Here is a 26,488-nt window from a genome sequence, read left to right on the forward strand (position 1 = left end):
AGAGGGAAAAGGTGGCAGTGGCATGCTGTGGGAGTGTCTGCAGACGGTGATCTCCCAGCTCCACAAGCCGTTGCCCCTGAAGATTAATCCACGTATGTACTGAGGACAAGACAAGGGGGAGGAGGGGTCAAGCCAGGCTTTGAAGTGAAGGGAACTGTCCAGCTCTCAGGAAGCTGACGTCATTGGAACTTCTTAGACAATTTGTGCTACAAGGAGCCAGTGCTGATGTCTCTGGAGGGGGCAATGAAGCAGCTCCTGGAGCCAGAGGAGCACAGAGATAAGCAACCACCCTTCCCAGGAGCAGGCAGCCAAGCCAGCTGCATTCCTGTTAGTACAGACCTTGGAGGGATGATGCTATGTGGGTCATGGTGGAAAAAGCTAGTTCTAGAAGATACTTCATGGAGCATGGGAATCTTCTGTGAGCCTCTTGTGACTAGCCAACCAGAGAGTTGTATCTGGAGCCACCAGGTGTGCCCTTGTCCCACACCATAATCCCACCTTGCCTGGCTGCAGCCCAGGAGCTCCATGAGAAATGAGCTCAGATTAGGTCATTGCAACATTAGAGGAGGCCACTCAGGAGTGGCATAGGGTGGGCTGCACAGGATGGGTCTGTGGGGGACCCCAGGAGTACTTGATATCATGCACCTACAGTCTGGCTCAGGGAATCTTGGCTGAACAAAGTCACTAAGACACAATGGACTGAGCAGTGGGTGAGGTTATAAATCAATTCATGTACCAGGCAGAGCCAGAAACAGTCTTGGCCTATGATCCAGATTAGAAAACTAAAGGAATCTCTTCCTTGGGCACCATTTAAGAAGAAATTGGTTATAGAGTATGGAATAGGAGAAGTATATCCTAGATTTGTGGATTTTAAGCCTCAGGTCATATAGTCTAGCTCTTGATGTGAATAAACAGTTATATAACATATATGATGATAGCACAGGGCATCTTCATCAAGGCCATTTGGAGTCTAGGCAGGAGATCAGGTGGTCTGAGATCCCCCTATGGGTCTGCCCTATATGTGACCTGGGATCCTTATTTCTCCTTTCATATTCTTACCTATACAAATGTAATAGTAAATCATGATGTTATCATTTCATTTAATTATTTAGGATCAAGTCATCAAATAATGAAAGTCTTTATAAAATAAAAAATGCTCTGGGCTGGGGATATGGCCTAGTGGCAAGAGTGCTTGCCTCGTATACATGAGGCCCTGGGTTCAATTCCCCAGCACCACATATACAGAAAGCGGCCAGAAGTGGCGCTGTGGCTCAAGTGGCAGAGTGCTAGCCTTGAGCAAAAAGAAGCCAGGGACAGTGCTCAGGCCCTGAGTCCAAGCCCCAGGACTGGCAAAAAAAAAGAAAAAGAAAAAAGAAGAAAAAAAATGCTCTAAACTGGGTGCTGGTAGCTCATGCCTGAAATCCTAGCTACTCAGGAAGCTGAGATCATGGTTCAAAGCCAGCCCAGGCAGGAAAATCCATGAGATTCTTATCTCCACTTAACGACCAAAAAGCCAGAAGTGAATCTGTGCCTCAAGTGCTATGTAGAGCACCAGCCTTTAGCTAAAAAGCTAAAGGACAGTACCCAAACCCACAATTCAAGCCCCAGCACTCTCTCTCTCTCTCTCTCTCTCTCTCTCACACACACACACACACACACACACACACACACATGCTCTAGCCACCTAACTAGATTCCTAATAAAGTTATATGAAGCTACTACCCATAGAAACAATCAACATGCAATGTGCTCTGATCATGTGCCAGAAGTTGTACCCAGTATTCATAAGTGTACATACAAGAACTCCACAGAAATCTTGAGAGAGGCATCATTAAAATCTACTTCTGCCGATGAGGTAGCAGAGCATAAGGAGGTTAGGTAGCTTGCCTCGAGATCCATGGCCAGAAGAACCAGAATAGGAATCCAGGTAATTTGCCTGGGGAAGATTCACCCAGGCTTCACAGGCTTGCAGCATACACACATCTTCAGGCAGTCAGCCCTGCCCCTGGGCTTCTTGGAAGAAGATAAGCATGAGCTGTCCAGTAAAAACAGACAAATCGCTATCTCTTCCCTGCAGATGGACTCTGTCCCTGCTTATTACAGAGAGCCTGATGTTTACCTGATGCATTCCCACCAATCTGGGAAACAGAGAGTGAGGCCTGATTACAGAGGGCAGGCATGTGTGTTTGCAATTTCCTTCTTTCTGTAGGACTCCTTCATAGTGTATAGAGTAGGTCTCAGAAATTATTTCCTTGTGAAAGCAGAGAAACTTGAAGCAAGCAGCGTACACCTCTAAATGGCAGGCTGTCTGTTTTCCAAGTTCTCAATGAAAGGAAAGGAAGAAAGCTTCAGTCAGCGCGCGCATACTTTCATTCTCTCTCTCTCTCTCTCTCTCTCTCTCCTCTCCTCTCCTTCAGGAAGGACATTGGGCCCTATTTAAACACCCTGTTGTTTGTTCTACTTGAATTAAGTGCAGTGTGGTGAGCTTAACCAGCAAAGTGGTAGTTAAGGGCTCCAGAGTACCACTCTCAGAGAAGGTTGACTGGGATGGCAGAAGGATGTAAGAAAAGATAAAAACCTGTGACCTTAGTCCTGGACAAGAGTAGATGAAGCATGAGCCCTGCCCTGACAAGCTGTGTCTGCATTGTGTCTAGAGAGTAAAGGAAGGAATATCTCAGAGAAAAGTCTATGTAAAAAAAAAAAAGTCATAGAAATCTCACAGATGGAAATGTACCCAGGAAGGCAAAGAACTACCTTGGGGACAGTTCTGCAGGGGTTCAAGCAAAGTCTGGGAGTCTTAGTAGGGAACCCTGAACTGCCAGAAGAGAGAACTCAGGGATCTTTTAGGCTTGCACACTTCTGACAGTCTGCTCCTATGAGGAGGCAAGAGGCAGGAATGAGGTATAGCTTTGGAATATAATGAGAATAGTCCACCACATTCTCAGTCAGACAATGGATTATGTGTCCTTACCTCCCTCCACAATGAATTCAGGTCTCTATCCTCATTCTGTCTTGGCCCTCATCCTGAATGACCAGACTCAGCTTCTGTAATGCCCCGAGGCCAACAGGTTCCACTGCTTGTCTTCCTTCCTAGAGTAACTCTTTGCTCCTCTACTTCCCTTCTTGCCAATTTATGTTCTGATGGTTGCTTGGGGACATAACTGGGTCGAGAGGAATGACTCACTCTAGCGCTTGCAATGTTTTGTCTCTCAAGAGTCATAATGCCATAAGCTGGTTCAAAGCCTTTGCTTTGGGAGCAGTGGTTCTCAGTCTTCAGAGTCATCTGTGATGCTTGCAAAATCTCATTCAATAGCTATAGGGTGGTGCCCTAAAATTTGCTTATCTACCAACTTCCCAGATGATGTTGATGTTACTGGCTAAAGACCCTACTTTAAGGACCATTGTTCTATAAGCCTGAAGTATCTAAAAGCTGTCCTGAGGCATGTTAAGTAGATGTGGCCTAGTTTATGTGCAGAAAGGCATATAATCTCAGGTCCCAGCTCAGTCAAGCTTAATGAAATACTAGCCAAACTTTATAAGATGTGTGTCAGCTAGCAATTTGCTTAATACTTCTGTGCCTTCATTACTTGTACTGTAAAATGCTGATGTTACCAATTTTAGTTTATTGAAGACAGAACATGGTGATTTACATAAAGATTTACTTAGTGTCTGGGACATATATATACATATATGTGTAACTATGCAATAAGTGTTAGTAGTTTTTCTTATCAGACTCATATGTCAGGAATGTTGGACACAGAAGAAGCAGGCCCAAGTTCTCTTCCAGTTATGCCCCGTATGTGGGTCCCATCCATTGTTCCTACCCCCATCTGCTCCTTGCTGGGAAGGTGGAGATTAGTCATCAGGAGGGTCATTCTTTAAATCTCGGCTTTTTGTCAAGAGCCAGCTACACATTCTTGGTGACTGGCTTTCATTGTGACTCTGCAGGAGCCTCTCTGGTGGGAACCAAATTGTGTTTAGGACACAGCCTGGGCAAAGAGGTCACCAAAAGTCCATTGGTCTGTTTCTGATGGGAGTCTCACAGCCTCTTTCTCTCCCCACTTGTATGTGGTCATTGGATTAATGGTTGTAAGAGTAGATGTGCAGGCCAAACGCTCTACAATCTTAACATTAAGTGCAAAATCTAGGGACGACTTCAGATGGCCTCCAAGGGCTGCTCTGAAGTGAGGAGCCCTCTGGGAAAATGCATACTTGATTCTAACTCATAGCACACCTGCCCTGAATTGGGTTCTTTACAGAGATATCTTAAGCAATGCTCTGCCTAAAGGGTCCTGTAATCCGATTAATTTGAGAAGTACAGTACAGTAGTCCCTCCCTTATTCATAGTTTTGCTTTCCACAGTTTCAGTTAACGTCAAATGTGGTCTGAAAACATTACATGAAACATTCCATATTTTGAGATAGAGAGAAAAAGGAGGGAGAAAGAGAGAAAACATCTTAATCAAATAACTTTTATTTCAGAATATTATTATTTTATTATGTTAATAGTTGTTAATCTCTTACTGAGCCTAAATGATAAACTTTATCATAGGTATATTTTTATAGGAAAAATATAGTATATATAGATTCAGTGCTATCAGCAGTTTCAGGCTGCCCCTTGAGGCCTCAGAACTCATTGTCCATGGATAAGGCAGTTTTGGTACTCCATTTTCCAGTTCTTCTCCTGAGCTCCAGAATACTCACTCATATGTTAACCTTCTCAGAAATCCTGCAGCTAAGACCTAATGCATATAAATGGTTGAACATGCTAAACTTCATTTCCTACCAATGAGCTCTGGGAAACTGTTTAAAGACTATACAGTGTTGCAAGTCCCTTCACATGTGGGATCTCACTAGATTTTTAAAGCATCCTGTGAGTAAATAATATCCTGGATATCTTACAAAGGAAGCTGAGATTCAGCTTGCCCATATTTACAGGGCTGTTTAAAATACTGTCTGCAACTGCACAGCCTGAGAAATGATTTGGTGCATTTGGTGAAACTTCATTACTGGTAGGGTCAATCATTAAAAAACAACACAAGAACTACCAGATAAGAGATAATACCTTGTATCTGTTAAAATCCTTTCAGTTGACTACATTTATTTAATATTTATAAATTAATCTTTTGTTATGATTATGCTGTTAAGGCTTAAATTTAAGGGTTTAAGTCTCTTCCTACCTCTTGCGAATTAGGGCAAGCTATTTAATCTTTTTGTGGCTATTGTTTCCCTCTGTAAATGTACTTTTCATATCTATGTTATAAGGTTATTATGATATTTCAGTATAAAGCCCACTTGTCTTGTGACCTGTGAAAAGGATATTTGGATGGGAATTGATATGTCTGAGGCCTAGCTGAAACCTCTTACTATGTGGCTGTGCAGCTTTGGGTAGCTTGCTTAACTCCTCTGTGCCTCATTGTACTTCAGGAGAAAATGAGATCATGTCAGTCATTTACCGTAGCTGCCAGAAAAGCTGATGCCACAGTGTTCTGACAGATCTAAAACTAGGTCAGTGTGAATTCTTTGTTTTGTTTTGTTTTGCCAGTCCTGAGGCTTGAACTCAGGGCCTGAGCACTGTCCCTGGGTTCTTTTTGCTCAAGGCTAGCACTCTACCACTTGAGCCACAGTGCCACTTCCAGCTTTTTCTATATATGTGGTGCTGAGGAGTCGAACCCAGGGCTTCATGTATATGAGGCAAGGACTTTACCACTAGGCCATATTCCCAGCCTCTGAATTCTTGAGGTTCATATTCACCTGGAGTGTGATAAGGAGGAAGCTATGAAAGGGCTAGGTTGACTCTAGGGGATGCCTGCTAGTTCTGTTGGAGGAGCCCAGAAAATGCCCCAAACCTGAATTGCCAAGGTCAATCCAGCAGTTATGATTATGACCAATATAATTTCACAGACCAGCACTGATCAGAGATTTCCTTTGCTAAACAACAGCACCCTCATTCTGGGCCTCCCTGGGTTCTCCTTGGTAGATTTTCAAATAGAAAGTGAGTGTGCACATACTGTTTTGCAGGTGGCTCTAAAACATCTTTTTCTTCCCATTTACCCTCATCTCAAGTCCTAAGGCCAAGATCCAAGTGCCAGTATCCCTCTCCCCCATGGTACTCATGGGAGATGCCCTCTCCTTACTTGAGGGAGAAAGAGGCCCTGGGAGGAGGTTGAGCACTATATGTGTCCTTGTGTACATGTGTATATGTGGTCTGTAGTGTAGATGCCTCCTGGGAGGATTAAGATGCCATTACACCAAAAATAGGATTAGTATGCTTTAGTATGCTCATTGCTTTGTCCCAAAGGGAAGTCTCCTATTCCTCTATCACATCATAATTTTAACCCCATATGAGCATGCTTGTTTAATTGCTTAATTACAAACCTTTTCTGTGAAAACTAACTGCATTCCCTACAGCACAAGGTTCTTAGAGAAATGCTTGGTTTCTTAACAGTTCCCAGGAAGTGTCAACTAGCCTCTGGGGAGAGATAACTGCCTCCTAAATCACTAACCTTAATCTCCAGTGGTGACCAGAACTGGCCAAGAATAAAAGAGCTGACCCTACAGGGAAAATAAAATCAACAAATACACACTCCGTTTCTCCCCCACCAAACCACAGCCTCAGAAAACAAAGCAAAGCAAAGCCCAACACAACACAGAATCAGGGAAGCCTTTTTTCTAAACGGCTCCTCTGAATCACTCAGATACAAAATCAGAGCCATGGATAATATTCATTAGTGCTTCAGCAGTAGTGGCCTAGGTTTTTACATCCACAGTTCTGTGGCAGGGTTGTTTTGGTTTTTCTTAAAACTGTTCTCTTTATCTTTTCTTTCTTTTGGTTTTTGTTGTTTGTTTGTTTGTTTTAGTGCTGGTCTAAGGGCTTGAACACAGGGCCTGGGGTCTGTTCCTGAGCTTTTTCACGCAAGGCTAGCGTTGCCACTTAAGCCACAGTTCCACTTCTAGATTTTTGGTGGCTAATTAGAGATTAGAGTCTTCGAGACTTACCTGCCTAGACTGGCTTTGAACCAAGATCCTCAGATCTCAGCCTTCTGAGTAGCTATGACTACAGGTCTGATCTACCAGCATCTGGCTTAAACAGTTTTCTTGACTTTATATAAACCTTGGCCCACGTGAGAGGGTTTTGTAAGCCTAAAATAAGTCCACTTCCCAAAAGTCTGCTAGTCTCCTAGTTCAAACACTGCCCAGGGAAAAGCTAGGGTTCAGCTCCTGGCCTGTGGGGGAAGGTAAGGCTGGACACAGGAGGCCCTTCAAAGGCAGGTCATAGGTCAGTCAAAGATTGCACAATTTCAAACCTTATCTGCCTCATTGAGGTGATGGGGGTAAGGGCTGGATGAGAAGCCCCCAAGCCTGGGATGTTGAATTCAACAAATAAATTCCAAGGGAGCCTGGCAACTCTCAGATTAACAGGCAGTTGTATCTACTTTGAATAAGTACAAAGCAAAACAAAAAAAAAAACACTTACTCAAAGCTTTCAAGTGAGCCTTCAATTATATGTTCATTTAATCTTGAAACATACTTTTACTCTGAGCCCCTTCTGTGTTTGGCAGCGTCTTGAAGGTTATGTCTTAAAAATCCTCATTTTCCAAAAGCTTATCTTCTAGAAATAGTAAAAGGAAATGTCAGACATCCAAATGCCCTGCAAGCAGTGAAGTTTTAAATCCAATGAGGGCACTGTGGATTTGGGACTTGTTGCAAAAGCCCTGATCAGGATGCCTGCCATGTCTTTGTGCCCAGTATTTCCAGTCTCCCCATATGATTGGGCTTGTTTTCAATATATTTTGCATGGTACATTGGAAGGATCTATATGTAAATTTTTGCTTTCCAGCTTCCTCTGGAAAATTAAGGAATGGAACAAGATGGTCTTTAATGCCCTACTGGGCTTTCCATCCTGGATTTATTAATTATGTTTGATTACACCAGTGACAAGTCAAGTAATATTCTGAATATGCAAAGATGAAGATGATGGAGTGGTTGTTCCTGAGCAACTTACCATCCAGTGTGGGTAATGTTCATTTCAATGCCTATTCCCATAACAACACATGAAATGTACTAGCCCTTTCTAGGGATGTATTCATCCATTTTGTGGGCTTGTCAGTGTGACATTGTGTCTGCTCTCCTGAAAGCCATACATCTTACTTTCATACCCTCCAATGGCCTTCAACCCCCTACCGATCCAGTGTTCCCAGACTGACCTTTTGATATGGGGCTAAGTTCCCTCCAAGGTTGGTCGAGAGGAGATGGTACCTCCTGTGCTCAGGCCCTCCTTTTTCCCAACCTGCACACAAGAGTCCTTTCTTCTCCAGGAAGGATTAGTGCTTTTCTTTAATTTGACTCTCAAGTTCTGAAAAGCTGTCTAGCTGTGTACTTTCACTAGCCTTTTACTTTAACTTTTATACATCTTTCTTTATATCCACCATCCCTGGATCCTCCAGAGAATAGAGAGCTGCTTGCAACAGCCTATATCTATACACAGATTGCCTTCATTGTCTCAGGAGTGGCATGCCTGGGATTTTGTTTCCTTCCTATAATACAGCAATACCATGGGCACTGTGCCACCAGTCAGGCCTGGGTTGCACTCTTTTTTAATGGCTTCCAAGCTGTTTTCATAGAGAGAATTACTATCCCTCTCTGAGCCTTGATCTGAAAAATGATCCTGCTTAGCATTGCTGTGATAAATGGGGAAAACGTGCCCTGTGCTACATTTGATCAGTAAGCACTTAATATGGCTAGGATTTTCATTCACAGATGATGAAAAACACTTCTGTTGTGTTTTTACTACTCAAGTTCTCTGGGAGAAAAAAATGGTATAGTTACGTTAAGCCACACACATATTATCTTCCTTTCTTCTGAAGTAGCTGCTCCCGACCCCTCCTCTGTCTATGTAAAAGCTGACATAGCCCCACAGCTGTGTCATGCGTGAGTGGAATGGCATCCCAGCTCACATAGTGCATTTGGAACAGTCTGGAAAGACCACTTTGTCTGAAGCTCCCCTGGCCACCCCCAACACGTCTGTACTTTTCCCCATTAGTCACTGCTTTGGCTGAAGGAGTGGAAGACCCCTGTTAAACTGAAGCACTGTATCTGGGAAACACATTAAGCCATTAACAGCTGGACACAAATTAGTTTATCAGGCAGGGGCTAGCTGTGCAGAATTTAAGAGTGAGAAGGAAGCTTCTAGATCATTAATTTCTAAGAGAGGCTAAAGCAAGTCTGTGGATGGGCATCTCTTGTCCAAGGAAGCAGCAGGGGCTCCACCCATTTAGACTGCAGGCCACAAACCACCCTTCCTCTCTCCACTGATATTCTTTTCCTTCTCTCAGCCTTAAGGAGCTAGAATGGCCCTCTGACTCAGGAGATATTTGCCTTGTGCTTATCATAGCTGAGCAGGTGCTGAAAAATTCAGAGAAGTGGATAAGAGGGACCCACAAGGGAATAACTGAGTATTGAGTGACTAGGGCAAATCTTTCGGTTGTTAGTGATGAGAAGGGTTGAGACATAGGACAGCCGGTAAAAGGCAAATACAGCCTAGTGTGGGGGTATGGTGCAATCCACCAGAGTCTCCACAATACCAGGACTCTGGGGACTAACATGTAGCTACTGTAAGAGCACAAGAGAAAACATACCAAGGAGGTGGATTAAACAGGAGGTGAGAGCATGTCACTGTCTTTGAATGTCACCATTCAACTTAGGCCATGAACTGAAAAGAAGCCAATAACTAGTAACTTGGAGGAACCAAACTTCAAGGCAGAACTTCACAAGCACTGTCCCATGAAATCAACAGAAACTACCTCTTTCACCTAATTCATGCCAAAGGCACTGTAGGAAGATTACAGAAATTGTAGGAAGAAGAAAAGTGTGGAGACATAGGATTTGTGGATTATTAATAACTGTTCAAAATACAGGAAGCTTTAAGAAGTACAGGCTGGGAGTGTGGCTTAGAGGTAGAGTGCTTGCGTAGCATGCATGAAGCCCTGGGTTCGATTCCTCAGTACCACATACCCAGAAAAAGCCAGAAGTGGCACAGTGGCCCAAGTGGTAGAGCACTAGCATTGAGCAAAAGAAGCTCAGGGACAGTGCCTAGGCCCTGAGTTCAAGCCCTAGGACTGGCAAAAAAAACTACTCTGATTCTATGGATTTGCATGGTCCTGACACATTCTTGGGTGAACTCACAGCCACCACCCTTTAGAGTTACCCATAGCATGCAGTATGGTTGGACAGCTGGCAAAGATGACTGCATGGGTTTGGCTTTGCCATATACATCTCCTGTTTATGTTTCATTTCTTCATGAATTTCCATCACCTCCACCTTTCCTTTAGCCTCCATCTTTTCAAACTTGTTCTCTGTTACTTCAGTAGTCTTCCTAAAATAGGAACTTGGACAAATTGCTCCTTCCACTTATAAGAATTAAGAGTAGACTCCCCTTTACCTAGTTGACCCCAAACTACCAAGAAGCCTCATCTCCTGTACTTGATAACTATATTCTGGGTACCCTTGTCCTGTTTCACCCTTGCACACTCTGGCATGTGCTGTCCACTTTCCCCTGTTGAACCTACCTCCATCTTTCCAGATGCAGGTCAGTATCACTTCTGTGAAACCCATCTGTGCCTCCCCAGAGCTTTTGAATAGCTTTTTCTTAAAACAATAACAAAATCTTACAACAAGCTGGATGCTGGTGGCTTATACCTATAATCCTAGCTACTTGGGATACTGAAGTATAAGGATTGAGGTTCAAAGAGTAGCCTGGGCAGAAAAGTCTCTATGAGACTCTTCTCTTCAATGAACCACTCAAAAACTGGAAGTGGTGCTCAAAGTGGTAGAGTGCTATTCTTGAGCAAAAAAGCTCAGGGAGAGTCCCAAGGCCCAAAGTTCAAGCCCATGACCACCAACAGCAACAACAATAAAAAAAAACAAACCTATGACATCCATGCAGTACTCTTTAATAGCACCTGTTGCATAACATTAACTATTGGTGTATCTGTCCATCTTTCTGCTAGACTATGTGCCCATGGTCGGGACACACACACACACACACACACACAATCAAACGTCAGAGAGGAAATGTTCCATAATTCTCAATACTCTGCATAGAATGATGTCATTACTTCACTGTAGATACTTGAGGAGTGTTTGCAAAATGAGCTAACACCTTGATTTGTAGTGAGGGAGGTCCAAAGGACAGGATTACAGGCTTTATTCTCTTTGGTTAAAGCTGAAAAGATGTCTTCTGTAATTGCCTCACTTTTCCTTCCTCCTTGCACCATGAGTGAGAATCAGGTGCTAGAGAAAGAGTAGCTTTTAATGTTGTGACTATCTTAGAAAGTATAATGAACTTATAAATGCTTCCCTCAGAAAACGCACAAGCAACTAGTCTTGCAGTATTTTCACATGGCCAAAAGACTTTGAATTTCATATCTTTCCCAGTGACAAGGACCCTCTAGTTAAAAAAAAAATAGCAATAGGCCTTTTTTGCTCTCTTGGCCAGTAAGACTTTTTCATATTTTAATTTGGGGAAAATTATTTTAGGATTTATTTTCTAAATACATATTTTAACATGAAGTATGGCTTATCAACTAATCTGTTCTCTCTGGGAAGGTCCCCTCCCTCAAGGCTGAAAATATTGCTGCCTGAGTTTTATTCTGCAGAGATGGGTACAGGTGGTACCAATGGAAAGGCCTTTTTGTGTCATGCAGTCTAACAGGAGGCCTCCAGGGGGATGTCTGTCCTTTGTGCTGCCTGGACCTGGTTCAGACCTAGCTGCAAAGGCAGTTACAAGGACTTACAAGGGGATTATTATCAACAGCCTATTTGGAAAACACTCACACTCTTCTAGGTACAGGGGACAGAGTAGGGGAACAATAGAAAGGTTGTTAGACAGAAAAAGAAGCAAGAATATAGGTTAGCTAAGCTAATGGAGAGCAGAAAACTGAAAAAATGACACCATAATGCAAGAGATGAATGGGTGAGGAGAAAATTTCTACATTAAAAAAAAAGTCAAAAGTAGCTGGGCGCTGATGGCTCACCCCTGTAATCCTAGCAGCTAAGGAGACTGAGATTTGAGGATCTTGGTTCAAAGCCAGTCCATGCAGGAAAGCTGGTGAGACTCATCTCCAATTAACCACAAAAAGCCAAAGTGGACCTATGACTCAAGTGGTAGAGTACTAGCCTTGATCAAGAAAAGCTCAGCGGGGCTGGGAATATGGCCTAGTGGCAAGAGCACTTGCCTCGTATACATGAAGCCCTGGGTTCAATTCCCCAGCACCACATATATAGAAAATGGCCAGAAGTGGCGCTGTGGCTCAAGTGGCAGAGTGCTAGCCTTGAGCAAAAAGAAGCCAGGGACAGTGCTCAGGCCCTGAGTCCAAGCCCCAGGACTGGCCAAAAAGAAAGAAAGAAAGAAAGAAAGAAAGAAAGAAAGAAAAGCTCAGGGACCAGCACCTAGTCTGAGTTCAAGCCCCAGGACTAAAAGTCTCCCAGAGTACGTGATGCTACAAATGAGACTATGAGCATGTCTAGGAGAATAGTATTCTAGGGAGAAGGATGAATCATCAGATACAAGATCCTAAGTGGAACTGATTTGTTTTGGGAACAAAAAAAAAGACCACTGTTGCTATAGCATAGTAGGCAAGGAGCATAGAGAAGGTTGGAGATACAGTTGTAGGCCAGAGAAACTAGAATGCTTTTTTTAAATTATGAAGGGAAATCAAATGCTGACTGTAGGTAATATGGTAACATTTTGATCTAATTGGCATGCCTTAAAGATCACTTTTTGAAAGATTGAGACTCAGATTGAATCCCAAAAGACCAGGACTCATTTTGAACAGTTTTGATTATGGAAAAGAATCTGCAATAAGGCAGTACCATGAGTCTCAATCATACCTCTCTATCAGTACTAAAGAGCAGGATTTCCATCCTAAAATGTCACTGCTGCTTGAGTCAGAGACAAGACACTGAGGTCTGGGTGGCCAGTACCATCTGGCTATGGGGAGCCTTTTCAGGAAAGTAAAATAAAATAAATGCTAGGGTCCTTGAAGGTCACTGTCTAGATTAGAAGATGCTGGATCCAGGTCAAGTGTTAGACAGGAAAGTGGGAGATGGGTAATTCTCCAAAGTTCCAAAGGCAAGGGGCTGCTTACAACCAGTGCAAGATGCCCAAAAGGAAACAAAGGCCACAAGGGCGCCTCCCATATCCTCTCTGTGTGCTCTCTTCCTTCTGCCAAGGCCAGATGTCCTTTATCCCAGAGCAGCAGCCAGGTGTGTTTGAAAACATCAGAGTCCTGTCCTATACATAGCAGGAAATAAATGCTGGGGGGGGGGGGGCGGCAGTGCGGGGGGAGTGGCATGTGAGCCAGAGCAAGGTGTGGTGGTGGTGGTGGTGGTGGTGGTGGTGTGTGTGTGTGTGTGCAAGGGATGTATCTATTCTGCAGCCACCATTCTAGCCATTCCTGCTAGTGAAGGTAGGGCTGGATGTTACCCCCGGACAACTTGGGTGAGTTCGGTGCAGAAAGAGAATGAGTACACGTAGGGAAAGCCATGGGCTGGTATCAGGGCTGAAGACCCGCGGGGACCTGGAAGCCACAGCCTGCACACTGTGGATACCTCCTTTCAGGATTGTACTCTTCCCTCCGGCCCCAGGCTGTCCCGCCTACCCGCGCCCTCCTCGGGAGAGTTAAGCGTTCCCCTCCTGGATTCAACCACCTCGCCCCCTTCCCTCCCACTCTTCAACAGTGGGGATCGGCTCCTCTGAAGCTCCAAGGGCCAAGTGGAGTGGCCCCGTGGGCCAGAGAGGAGGCGGGGAGCCTGCCAGGCCCCGACCCCCTCCGCCCCCCGTCCGCGGGCCCCAGCGGCCTCCGCGCCGCGAGGAGCGGGCGCTGGGACGCTGGGGGAGTTGTTTGATTTGGCGCTGGCGCGGAGGCCGGCGGGGAGCGCGCGAGGGAGGCTGGAGATCCGCGCTGCGCTAAGCAGCGCGGGCGGTGCGGGGCTCCAGGTCAGGTCCCGTGCGCTGGGAAGGGGGGTTCAGGGGGACGAGGACAAGGTGGCTGTGGGCTCTGGGGATGCCTGGAGGAGTCGTGGCCCAGGAGGACCCGGGAGCCGGGGCAGGACAGCAGGACCTTGTCCGGCAGGTGCTTGGGCTCCTTTTTTTTTTTCTTCCTCCCTCTCCCCCTTTCCTTTTGGCCCTGAAGTAAGATGAGCGTGATGCTGTGGCGCTGGGAACAGAATAACACCACGATGAAACTGGTAAGCAAGGACTGCAGACCTCATCTCACTCCCTCACTCTGGGTACCTCTCTATTTTTACCTCTATCCCCCACACTCCCTCCAAACTCCATCTCCTTTAGGAATTGTCTTCCGATGAAAACCCCGACTGGTATTTCCCTAGTTGTTTGAAAATAGAGGTGTGTGTGTGTGTGTGTGTGTGTGTGTGTGTGTGTGTGTGTGTGTGTGTGTGTGTGTGTGTGTGTGTGTGTGTGTGTTTGGAGGGTGTGGCTGAGCTGCCTTATCTTCCCAGTACCCTCCACCTACAAATTCCTGAGGCTCTTCTGGCTTGCACAAGCAGAGAGAGGGATTGTTTCTGCACAGGTTTTCCCTCTCACTGTGTAATCTCCCTCCCAAGTCTCTGTCCCCCCTTTGTGTTGTGATACTTTAGGATGCTTGCATTTGTTGGTCTCTTGCAGTTTGGCTTGTTTTGTCCGGGGAAAGAAAGTGTGTGTTCTCTTACCGAGTTTCTCAGTGTATTATTAGTTCTCTTTCAACCTTGCAAGAACCATCCAGGCTCCAGGTACTTTTTCCCCTTGTCTGTTTTCAAAAATAACCATCCCTTCCTCTTGGGAGAGCTGAGGAGAGCAGCGTTTGTCTGCTGCCTGAGGAAAGCTGAATTGTTCTTCATCCTAAGCAAGAAATGTGATCTGGAGGCTCTTCTCTGGGTTCTGCTTTTGTGGCTTTAAAAAAAAATCAGATAGTTTCAACTGGCAAGGACCATAAATCCCCCCATTGAAATCAGTTGGTCAAGTCAGTTAACCCCTTTGGCTTGTTAAGTTTCCTTCTCAGTAAAGTGGGACAAGCGCTCACCTTGTAGAGCTGGTGCTTGGGTAGGAAATTATATTTGTGAGCGGCTACATAATAAGTACTCAGTGAAGAGTGGGTATTAATAAGCTAGATTTTATGTTTACTGGAGTAAGCTCTTGAAAGATGCTACCATAAATAAATAAGTAAATAAATAAAATCACAGCATTGGATACCAAGATGCTAAATCATCATAAGCTGCATTCTTTATATAATGAACTTATTTGTTAGAAAAATGGCACCTTGCTGTTTCATACCTCTTGTGTTATGTTTGGCCTGTCTAACTGTAAGCTACTATTTTACAACTTTGTTTAATGTGCTGTAACATTTGCAGACGCTCTGCACCTCTGCTGTACTATGTCATGATTCCAGCTCTCTAATCCTTTCCTGGAATCCTTCTCGCACCAGACTGCCATGGGAGAGCCTAGGGTTTCACTCATTTCCCTCTAAGCTGCACCTGAGATGCCACTCTACTATGTAGCACAGGAAAAAATGTGTGCTGGTCTGAACTGAATAGGTTGCTACAACTATGGGCTTTGGGCAGGAGCGCGGGGGATAAAGGGAAACCATTGAGCATCCCAGAGAATGGCTTCTCGGCTTGGTGGCAGGTGGCTGTGGTCAGAGCTGGGATATCCTCTCTGCTCCAATCCTTTAGCCTGTAGAGGGATTGTTACTCACCATCGGTCAAAGGTCAGCTTTTATTGGCTCTGTCTGGATCTTTAGACTTTGTCTCACTTTTCAAATCAACTATGAGGACCACCCAAGGTAGGTGTGGTCCACTAAACTACCCACTTCTCTATCAGGTGGAGGAGGGTCTAGAGGAGCTTAAACAACCTACAACCTTGGGGGCGGCAGCAGCTATTGACCTGTGTTCCCCACAGCACCCAGGATCCAGGAGGGAAACAGATGGCTGGGTCTTGACATTTAGAGCCTCAGATATTCTCAAGATGGACTTCAGCTACTCTGCAGAGTCTTAGCAGCCCCTGATATATCATGAGTTGACAGATCATTAGTTTGCTTTCTGTTCATTTACCACTGATAAATTGATGCATGAGCTATTTGTTGTGTCCTTACTTGGTGCAGAGCACACACAGTCTTGGTAGAGAAGCAGGCTATGTTCACTGTGTAAAGCTTTGCTCACTGAGAGTTCTTGTTAGAATTCTAGCCTTGTTATGTACTAATCTCTGAATCTATCTTTATCTTCTGTAAAGTTGTGCTTCATAGTTCCTTTTCCTCAGGTTGTAAAAAGATGAAATCAGGTAATATAAAAGCAGAATCCAGCAGAGTCTGAAACATGGACATTTATTAAATGGAAAGAACATTATTACTAATAATAATTGTTACTATTTTCATCAAGGATAAATGAGGGCTGGGGATATAGCCTAGTGGCAAGAGTGCCTGCCTCGGATACACGAGGCCCTAGGTTCGATTCCCCAGCACCACATATACAGAAAACGGCCAGAAGCGGCGCTGTGGCTCAAGTGGCAGAGTGCTAGCCTTGAGCGGGAAGAAGCCAGGGACAGTGCTCAGGCCCTGAGTCCAAGGCCCACGACTGGCCAAAAAAAAAAAAAAAAAAAAAAAAAAGGATAAATGAGACATAATCTCCTCACTTTGCATTGTGCTGCTGAGCCAATGGTTTGTTTCCCTAATGGGCCTGGAGAAAACACACCTTTCTTACCTTTGAATCGTTAGTAGGAAAGAGCTCCTTGGAAACATCTTGGAAGTCAATTGTGTGTGAATAAATGCCCCAGAATGAGTCCTGAGGCCAGAGGTGTGTGCCTAGAACTTTTATCACTGATTCAATTCAAAAGACATGAAGTTAATTAACCCATAGCTCAAAAAATTCACTTCTGGTTCAATAGTGGAACTAAAGATTTTGCTTCGTGTTTTATTTTAAAGCTAATTTTGGATTTTAAAAAAATAAGGCCAAGAGTAATTAGAGGCAAACTTGCATTTTCATGTGTTATCAATTCAGGGGAATGTCAGAAATGCACCTGCCCACCTCTGACAGAAGGCATGGTAACTGGTAGATTCTCCTTCAAACCTGACAGGGTCACAGCCTTTGATGAAAGAAAGTGGGAGGAGATGACTGGTCAAGCCTGAAGCTCCCACTGGGAAGGGATAAGCTTAGGCCAGGAGCATAATATGGATGGTTCTGACATCCCTATCACCCCCAGTTCCCTTCTTTTAGATTCTGGGTATTAGGAAGGGCATAGAGAAATGAAGAATTCAGTGGCAAGGCAGTTGATACTCCCTGGAAGTGGTAAAGTGGAGGAATGATGGAAGAATTGGTACCCAGACAGGCCACCCTAGCATCTTGTCCCAGTGCACAGAGCCTGAGTGTTCCAGATAGAGACCTGCAGTCAGAGCAGGCTGTGCAACTTGGACAGGTTGTGTAGCCTCTTTGAGCTATGTAAATGGGGACCACACCATCTGGCAGAATTGCTGTGAAAATTAGGAGAAAATACATCAGGTTCTAAGCTCAGAGTTCAGCAATTAGTTGATGGGAAATAACTGATGCCTTTTCTGTTTCTGAAATGATCCAATAGCATGAGAACCAATGCATAGAGAGCCACTAAAGGTTAATAGTGCAAAACTCAGGTAGCAGGGAGGAGGGAGAGTATTATCAGGATTTTAAAAAATGTATTCTTCCTTATATTTTACATTTTGTATCATGACTATACATTTAGAAGCAAAGGAAGATTTTTTTTTTTTTTTTTTTGCCAGTCCTGGGGACTGGACTCAGGGCCTGAGCACTGTCCCTGGCTTCTTGCTCAAGGCTAGCACTCTGCCACTTGAGCCACAGTGCCCCTTCTGGCCATTTTCTGTATATGTGGTGCTGGGGAATCAAACCCAGGGCCTCATGTATATGAGGCAGGCACTCTTGCCACTAGGCCATATCCCCAGCCCCGAGGATTTTTTAAAAGTTGCCAAAATAATACATAGCTAGCATATAGATAGCCTTGGTTTGAGTTTTACCTGCATCAGTCTACTTACCTTGCTATAATCTTATGAATTAGAAACCAATAATAGTTTCACTTATCCACATGAGGAAATTAAGACTTAGAGAATTCAATGAGTTGCCTCAGGTTCCAGTGCTAGTGATGGTAGAAACTCTGCTTTGTCTGAGGGCAAAGACTATGCAATGGAGTGCTCTGTTCTGATACCTATGTGCTCCCTAGAGAGTAGCAGGCTGCTGAGGTAAGGCTACTGAATCTGTGCTCCCTGCCATGTTTCCCTCTGAATTGACTCTCTCGGTGCTGCCTAGACCTGTTATAGTTTCTGGATTCTGGAAGAAGTGAAGAGTATAGGTGTCGTCACCTTTAGGGTCCTGCAAAAGCTCTTATAAGACCTTTCTTCAAAATAAAATAAAAGGAAGTGATTCCGAATAAAAAATAATTGAGAATAATGACGTTGAGGCTGTGGGGCTCTGACCTCTGACCTTCACCTCAGAGGCATTGATCAGTGAACAACCCTCCTCCCCCTAGGCCTTGCAAAACCAGGCTAACAAGCAGGCTAAAAGGCAGGGATTGATATGGAAGACCCTGAGAATTACCTTTTGCAGTTAAATTGCTTCAACCTAAGGGCCAGGATGCTAGGCTACTGCAGGCTCCTGGACTTGTGATAAAATCGTATTGCCCCTTCTGCTCTGTTTTATTTCTGGCGTTATTGAGGTAATTGCCAATAAAAAAAAAAATTGTCAATAAACCAGACTCTGTTGGCTCATGCCTATAATCCTAACTATTCAGGATGCAGAGATCTGAGGATCACAATTTGAAGCCAGCCCTGTCAGGAAAGTCCATGAGATTCATCTCCAATTAGCTATAAAATTCCAGAAGTGGAGTTGTGACTCCAGTGGTAGAGTACTGGTCTTGAGTGAAAAAATCTCAGGGACAGTGCCAAGATCCTGAGTTCAAGCTCCAGAACTGGCACCAAAAAAAATTGCATTAAGTATATATATATTTAATGTATTAATTGCATAACTATATTCAGTACATACGATGCATGATTTTGACTAATGCATGCACCACTGTGAAATGATTATTACCATGAAGCTAATTGGCACACTCATTATTTCAGTCAACTCTTGGTCCTTTTTACATACATGGGCTGAATCTCTGCAAATTCTGCTTTGTTCTGAATGAAGCTCACTGACCATCACCTGAAGTTAACCCCATTTGCTGCTGGAAAATGTCAGTGATTTTTGCTGTCAGGGCCTTTGAAGACTTTCTCCTACTTCCCACTAACTGTAACTGGCATAGAATTTTACCATCTCTCAGGTACTAAAATCATAATCCATTTTCTGTTAATTCCCCTAATCTTGGGAGTTAGAAAGTCTATCTTTCCTTCAAAGAGTGAGGAATGTTTCCATATGAATTTCTGTTGCAGGCTAATGACCCTTGCTGTACTTTTCAGAATTAAAGCTGTACCTTGCAAGGAAAGTTTTGACTTTGGTTAACTACAGGGGAAATAAAACTTGGAATATGAAGGAGAGACAAGGGAAACCCTGAAATTAGCAAATGACTTCCTTTGGATGATATTTTGAGGTAACACATTTTCCTTCATTTTTGTGTTAATAGATATAAGGAGATTTATAATGGGTCCCTCTGGTGGCCCAACAGTGCTTGTTTTCTTTACATAAGTGTTTTTGTGTAGAGCTTGCAGAAAGAGAAAAAAATACCTCAAAAGTTTGGTTTCTGTCATGTAATGCTGCCTACCCAGAAGACACGTGGTTAAGTTTTCCCTTAAAGTCTCTAAGCTTTTCAAAGCATATGGACTAGACTGCCATCAACCAACATGGGCCCGCGTTCTGGTTCAGATGATGTTATGGATGTAATGGTTCTGATGTGCAAACGTTGCAATCAATGAGGTAGAGAAGCAGTGAAAGAACCCAACTGACCACTGAAAATAGGTATGGAGAGAGGGGTCTAGAAGGAGTGACAGGCATTGTTTAAATTAAGGTAACAATATGATGGTGATAGAGCTATTTGGAAGAGGCAGGAAGGAGGAGAGCATTGTCCTTGCCACCCAAACCATTGACTATGAAAAGAGACAAGGGTGATAAGCCAAATTATGCATGATCTTTGCCACATTAAGAAATAAGTTGTATGGACACAGGGCACATAATACCACAACAAAACTACATGAAAGTGAGCAGCTTCAAACAGGGATTTACCAGGCAAGTATGTGACCTGGGCTTATGAGGATAGATTATCCGAAGAATGTTCAGGGATGAGTGCTGTTCCACAGCTGTTCACTTCTGCCCAGTTCTCTGGCATTATTACTGATGTTAAGTTTTAGGACTCAAGACTCTAACAAACTATTCCAGGCTACAACAGATAACTTTTGTGGGATTCTGCTGACTAGTGGATGAAACTCTGCTCCTCACTTGCTTTAAGAGGTGGAGCCCATCTGAAAGACTTACCATGAGGATGTACCCTTGGAGGGGATATGAAGATGCTGCCCCTTCCTTCTCCTTCTTTTACTTCCCAATCACCAGGAGGCAAGCGGTTTGCTGTTTCATAAGTTTTTCAGCATATTTTACTTACTTGCCATAGGTCCAAAGCAACAAGGCCAACCAACCATGGACTAAATCTCCAAAATAAACATTGCCTATTTTCAAGTTAATTTGTCTCAGGTATTTTGTGGTAGTAATGAAAAGGTGGCTAATACATGGACTTTATTATATTCAGAGTCTGAGCTCAGCTACTTACAGCAAGTAAAATCTTGGACAAATCACTGAACCTCTTTACATCTCAATTTCCTCATCTGTTTTGTATACCTGATGGAGATTTTATGAGAATTAAATGAGACAATGCAAATAAGTCACACTGTACAGCACCTGATACTTCATAAACACTCCCAAAACTATTATCATCAGATCAATGAGAAGTTATCCTTTTTCGTATGTCTCGCTGTGCCTGGGAAGGTAGATTGTGGCTAGGGTTGGAATCATAACTGAGCAGTGGACTTGAGAGTAATTGATCTGCCAAACAGTTGCCTACATCCATTTTTTTTAGCATAAGAATCACATAGTATTGGAATGCTAGAACTAAAGGTCAAGTGCTGGGGAACCCATAAGAAGAATTGAATAGTAGAGTCCAGGATTTTGTTCAGGAAGCGTCCCACCCCCTCCCACCACAAGTAGATCCCAACAGTCTACTTCACAATGCAACAAAAAGTCACCCAGAAAGCTGAAATGACCAGGCCAATGTCTCCTGCTTTGTATCCCTTTTCAATGCACCTGCCTTTACACATACTGCAAATTGGTATAACAAAGATTATAAAGAGTGAGAAGGGTGAGCACTTAGAATTTCACCTGGAAAAGCCATGTTTCTTTGGAAATGGGCCGCAGATGACGTAACCCTGCTATATATCCCGTTACCTGGTGCTGGCTAATCTTTGTACAAAACTTGTTTTGGTGAAACTTGAGCCTGGAGAAGCCAATTGAAGTATATTACTTTCTCACTGTTGAGTGCTTCCTGGACTTGGGATAACATTTAATCTAAAAAGTAAGGTGATAGTTCCTGAGATAGCAATGAGTTCATGTTTGGAAATTGAATGAACTGAGTTTATTGCATCAGTTGGCCTTTTTTTTTTTTTTAAGTGCTAACTGAAGTAGTAAATGTTCTCTCCACAGACTAATGTCTGGCTACTTTATAGTAAGAGTGGGAAGCTGTAGACATGACAGTTTTCAGACCTTAGAACTTGATTCACTGCCTCTCATTAGATAACTATTCCAAATATATTTCGCATAATATTTTTATTTGTGTGAACCTTTATTTAAATAAATAGAGTTTGATCCCTGGAAAACTTAGCGACAGATTGTGTTTGTTTTCTTTTTAATGATTCTTGAATGTATACAATCAGTTTTTTGCCTTTTCCCTTTCATAAGATGTTTTTCATTCAGTAAAGGATGACTGTATACCTACCTTATACCAGGCAAGACTGGAAAAACCTCTGTTCATGGACTTGCTTGGAAAGCAAGTTGGTCAAGAAGGACAAGATATAATATTAAGAAATTGGCATTGGAAAAATTATTCCTTTCACTTATTTGTCAAAAGTTTTGTATATTATAGACATCTGGAAATTAATGTATTCAAAGAGATAATTGGAGTTTCAAGTATACATATGTCATAGTTCCAAGTTGTTGAAGTCCTGTTGAATGTGACCTCACAGTAGCAGCTGTGCATTAAAAAAAAAAAAATCCCCTTTCCCATGTTACCACCTTGCTCTCAGCCCACCTTGATCCTGCATGACAGTTGCTAAAGTTGCTAAATTGTGGGAGGGCAGCCATGGAGGCACCATCTTTCACTCCCAGAAGCAATGCAGCTTCTGGCTCACACCAGATGTTTAGCCAATGGATCAGCTATATAGTCACATAATATCTAGGGTTGCTTATTGTAAGATAAAAGAGAGTAGAATGAATTCAAGCAGTAGGTGGTAGGAATTCCTGGGTTCTCAGTGGGTTCCAAATATTTTGTTCCTCGGTGTAGTTTGGGCCCAGCAGAGGTCCACTCCAGATTAGATGCAAATTGAATGTTTCTGGGTTCTATAACTGCATGGAATGTCTAGCCAGGAGTTATTTATCCCAAGAGTTTTCTGACATGTGGCTTCTGGGTGACTCCCTAGACAAATTAAGCTTAAGGAAACTGGGGAATTCCGAGACCCGCCTTGCACCTGTCTTTTGCCCATCTCTTTTGTCCTCTGCACCCATATTATCACTCACTATTCATAGAAGATAAGGCTTATACCTAAATTGTGTCCCTATTTAGAGAATGAGGACCTGGCTGAGATATGGAGCAAATCACCAAATGCTTTATATGAGAAATGAGCAATCACAAGACCCAATTGCTTCCAGGTTTCACTTTGTATTTCAGGTTGAGAGCCATTGAGTTTTGGGGTTCAGACAAGTTAATTAACATCTCACTATAGGTGAGGTGTTGCTATGCTTTGCAGGCAGGGGGATGATAGGTTTTTAATGAAGACCTTTAATTCTGATTTTGAGGGCCACATTGGAAGAAGATAAGTGATGGCCATGCTGCCAATTCCCCCTTGAATTTTCATGGTGTCAGACTGTCTGTTGGAACAGTGGTTTTATAATTGCTCCAGGTTTTGAACACTTCTACAGGAAATAGGAAGATGATGGCGATGCTATGCTTCTCTCTCAGCATTTGTCCTCTGGAAGACTTTTCTAGCAAATGACCTGTAAGCTAGGGAGCAGTGTGTGAAGGCATTCTGTAGGTAGGAGTGCTGTTCTCCAGGCAGACTGGCAGGGCATACTAACTGATTATCAGCAGTGAGCAAAGATGAGGGCACTCTGAAGATTCCTGAGGGTTTTGCCTGGGAAAATCTGGACTGTAGTCATGTCACTGAGAGAAATTGGTGTCAGGGGCAAGCTGCAGCAGAAGAAAGAAACAAATGAAACCTGATGAATTGGTTTTGGCAGTACCATGTTGGAGGTTATTTATATCATTTCTCAAGTTCTATTGAATATTTATCCAAACTATGGTCCAAATGTTGCAAAGAGGAATGTGAATCAACACAAATAATAATTGTGCCCTCATCCCTCCTCCTCTCTTAGGAACAAAGACCAATAGCCTGTTTTAACATAGCTAACAAGGTTTAATTCCCTGAACTCAAGATGTTTGATAAACTATGAGGATCTAATTTAGGATTGCTTGCCCCCTAAATTGGTCCATAGTGTCCACCTAACCTGTTTTACCACCCAGACTCCCCGGTGGTGATGCTCAGAGTAGAGATGCAGACAGCAGAAGGGGCAGAGGGCCTATACCAGGGCCTAGCTTTTAACAGGGCCATTTCACTTACATTTACTTACTGGGGACTCACAGTACAGTTAGTCCTCATGTGTAAGTATGTTAGCAAAATCTGTGATGCTCGAGTTCCTATGTGAAATGATATAGTATTGGCACATAATCTTTAAATATCTATGTAGTGTTAATGCTGGGTGAGTAGTGGTTATGCTGCGTTATTTAGGGAATAATGACAAGAAGATGCCCAGACATATTCAAGACTGTGTGTGTGTGTGTGTGTGTGTGTGTGTGTGTGTGTGTGTGTGTGTTGGCATGCTCACATAGCAGTCCTGGGGCTTGAACTCCACCACTTGAGCCACAGCTCCACTTCTGGCTTTTCTTTTTCTATTGTATGGTTAATTGGGAATCAGTTTCATGGACTTTCTATCAGAACTGCGTTCCAACTGTGATCTTCAGATCTCAGCCTTCTGAGTAGCTAAGGTTACAGGCGTGAGCCACTGACACCTGGCTGACACTTTTATTTTTGTTAAGTATTTTCAATCTAACATTGATTGAGTCTACAGATGAGGAATTCACAGACACAGCAGCCTTGACTTTTGCCAGCTAGACTAGATACAACTCCTTCTATGAGAAAAGTGACTTGAGTGCGGAGAAAGAAGCAAAAAAATGAATGGGAGTTTCCCTCTCCTGGGAGCTCATGGGGAAACGGAAACTTGGAGCAAAGGAGAATGGAGAGATGTTCCATTCTTTCCTGGTATGGTTGCTGCTGTCAAGCTCTTTACAGACTAGCCACACAGCCGGACTAACACGGAGGACACATACTTCTAGAAATTACCTCACAAGATTGGGTTTCCAGCTCCTGATAGACATGTAAAATAGAATGCCAGATTGCTGAGCTCTGGGAAGAACATAGAAATCACTCAAAGGCAATAGCCAAAGTGACAGCAAAGTATCAGTACTTGCCTAATAAGCACAAGGGCCCTTAGGTCAACCCCCAGTATTGCCAAATAAATAAATAAACAAACACAAAAATAAAAATGTGATGAAAAATCATTGTGACTTTGGACAAATAACACAGGATGTCTAGCATCAGTGTCCTTGTCAGGAAGATTGAGAGAGTCCTTTTCTCACAGAGAAGTCACCAGTCTTTAAAGAGATACTTGTAATGATAGTGGATGGTATGCCTAGGAAAATGCTGGAAAGATGGGATCCTCTGAATTTAGACCCAGCAGGATGGGCTTTCTAGGAAAGCCTCTCTTAGCTGGGTGGGAGGAAGGGAAGGTTGCAAAGGGGGTGAATGTCAAGAATTAAGACTCATATTTTCTTGATTTTATGATACTGCTTTCATAATTTAGTTAGCAGAAAAGCAGATCAGGAGTCCTAGATTTTCATGACTCTTGTTATAGAGCCTGAATGCCAGGCCTGCTTTTTACTTTCTTCATTCCAAGCATTGTGGTTCCAAAGACAATTTAACATGAATATTTTAAATGTAATATGTCCCAGATGTGGCACTAAGTAACCCCCATATTGTCTCCTATCCTTGCTCTACCCACTTCTGTAAATCAAAGTTTCCCAACCTTGTTGCTAATTGATACTTAGGGCTGGATAATGCTTTGTTTAGGAGGCTGTTCTGTGTAGGGAGTTTAGCAGCACTGGTGGCATCTACCATTTTTGATATGTTTAATGGCAACCTCTAGTTATGACAACCAAAAATGTCCCCAGAAGCTTCCAGATGTTCCCTAGGGAACAAAATTTTCACTTGAGCACTGCTATAGTAAATGATCTCACACCAGAACTTGAGTCCTCATACTCCTAATAATGTGAAAGTCTAACCACCTCTCACTGGCTCATAGCTCATAACACCTTCATCGGTCATCAAGAGAGCTAAATGGTCTCCCTCCATACTTTCACTATTAGTGGCATTGGCTTGGTTCTCCATACAGCACCAGACTGGTATCAAAGTAGAAATTACATTTGTTTGGCTCTCTTGATTTAAGTATATGTTAGTGGCTTTTCTTTGCACAAAGAATCAAATCCAGACACTTAAGTGGGGCTTAAAACCCCCTTCAGAATCTTCTTTCCCTCTTGATTTCTCTTACCTCTTCTTTTTTCTGCTGCTTACCTGGCCCCAGATATGCCATCCCTCCTCCCCTTCCTTGAACACAGCAAGCTCCTTCTTATCTGGGGGAGTTTCCAAGCTGTTCCCTTCTCCCAGGAATATTTTTCTCCCTGTTCTTTTCACAACTACCCCTTTCTCATTTTTAGAACCACAACAGAATGGGGCTTCTTTCAAAAGACTTTCCCTGATCTAACTATCATGCAGTACCACCTTCAGATTTTTAACCCTTCCTACCTTTTCCCCTCCTAGCACCTTTCCCAGTCAGTGATTGGCTGTCTTCTTAATCAGATTATGGGTTTCCATGAAGGTGAAACTTCTGCCTCACTGATTTGAAAAGCATCCCCAACACCAAGCATAAATGTTCAGTAAATATGTGTTGATGAAATAAAGAACCTCTTCATCTCTCTTAAAGGAGAGATAGGCCATTTTTCTAGTTTTAAATTGGTAACAGCAGCCTCTGGAATTAGCTCTCAAATAAAATCATCATCATACTAGTTCTTTTCTCCAAACTCACTTTGCCTA

At 43.3% G+C, this 26,488-nt stretch overlaps 1 protein-coding gene across 6 annotated transcripts in view; it reads left to right on the plus strand.

Annotated features, from left to right (window-relative positions):
* Window positions 1-26,488, plus strand: part of Nav2 (neuron navigator 2) — a 702,797-nt gene that overhangs the window by 368,594 nt on the left and 307,715 nt on the right. Inside the window, exon 1 of one of the 6 annotated variants that reach the window (XM_048359788.1) lies at window positions 14,165-14,249. The exons of the other annotated variants lie outside the window; for them this stretch is intronic. Within the exon in view, the coding sequence (XP_048215745.1) occupies window positions 14,199-14,249 (51 nt within the window). The 5' untranslated portion in view covers window positions 14,165-14,198. Of the gene's footprint in view, window positions 1-14,164; window positions 14,250-26,488 lie in introns of those variants that run through there. 6 annotated transcript variants of the gene reach the window in all.

The sequence above is a fragment of the Perognathus longimembris genome, chromosome 13 (genome assembly GCF_023159225.1).
Source record: "Perognathus longimembris pacificus isolate PPM17 chromosome 13, ASM2315922v1, whole genome shotgun sequence".
NCBI classification, from domain to species: domain Eukaryota; kingdom Metazoa; phylum Chordata; class Mammalia; order Rodentia; family Heteromyidae; genus Perognathus; species Perognathus longimembris.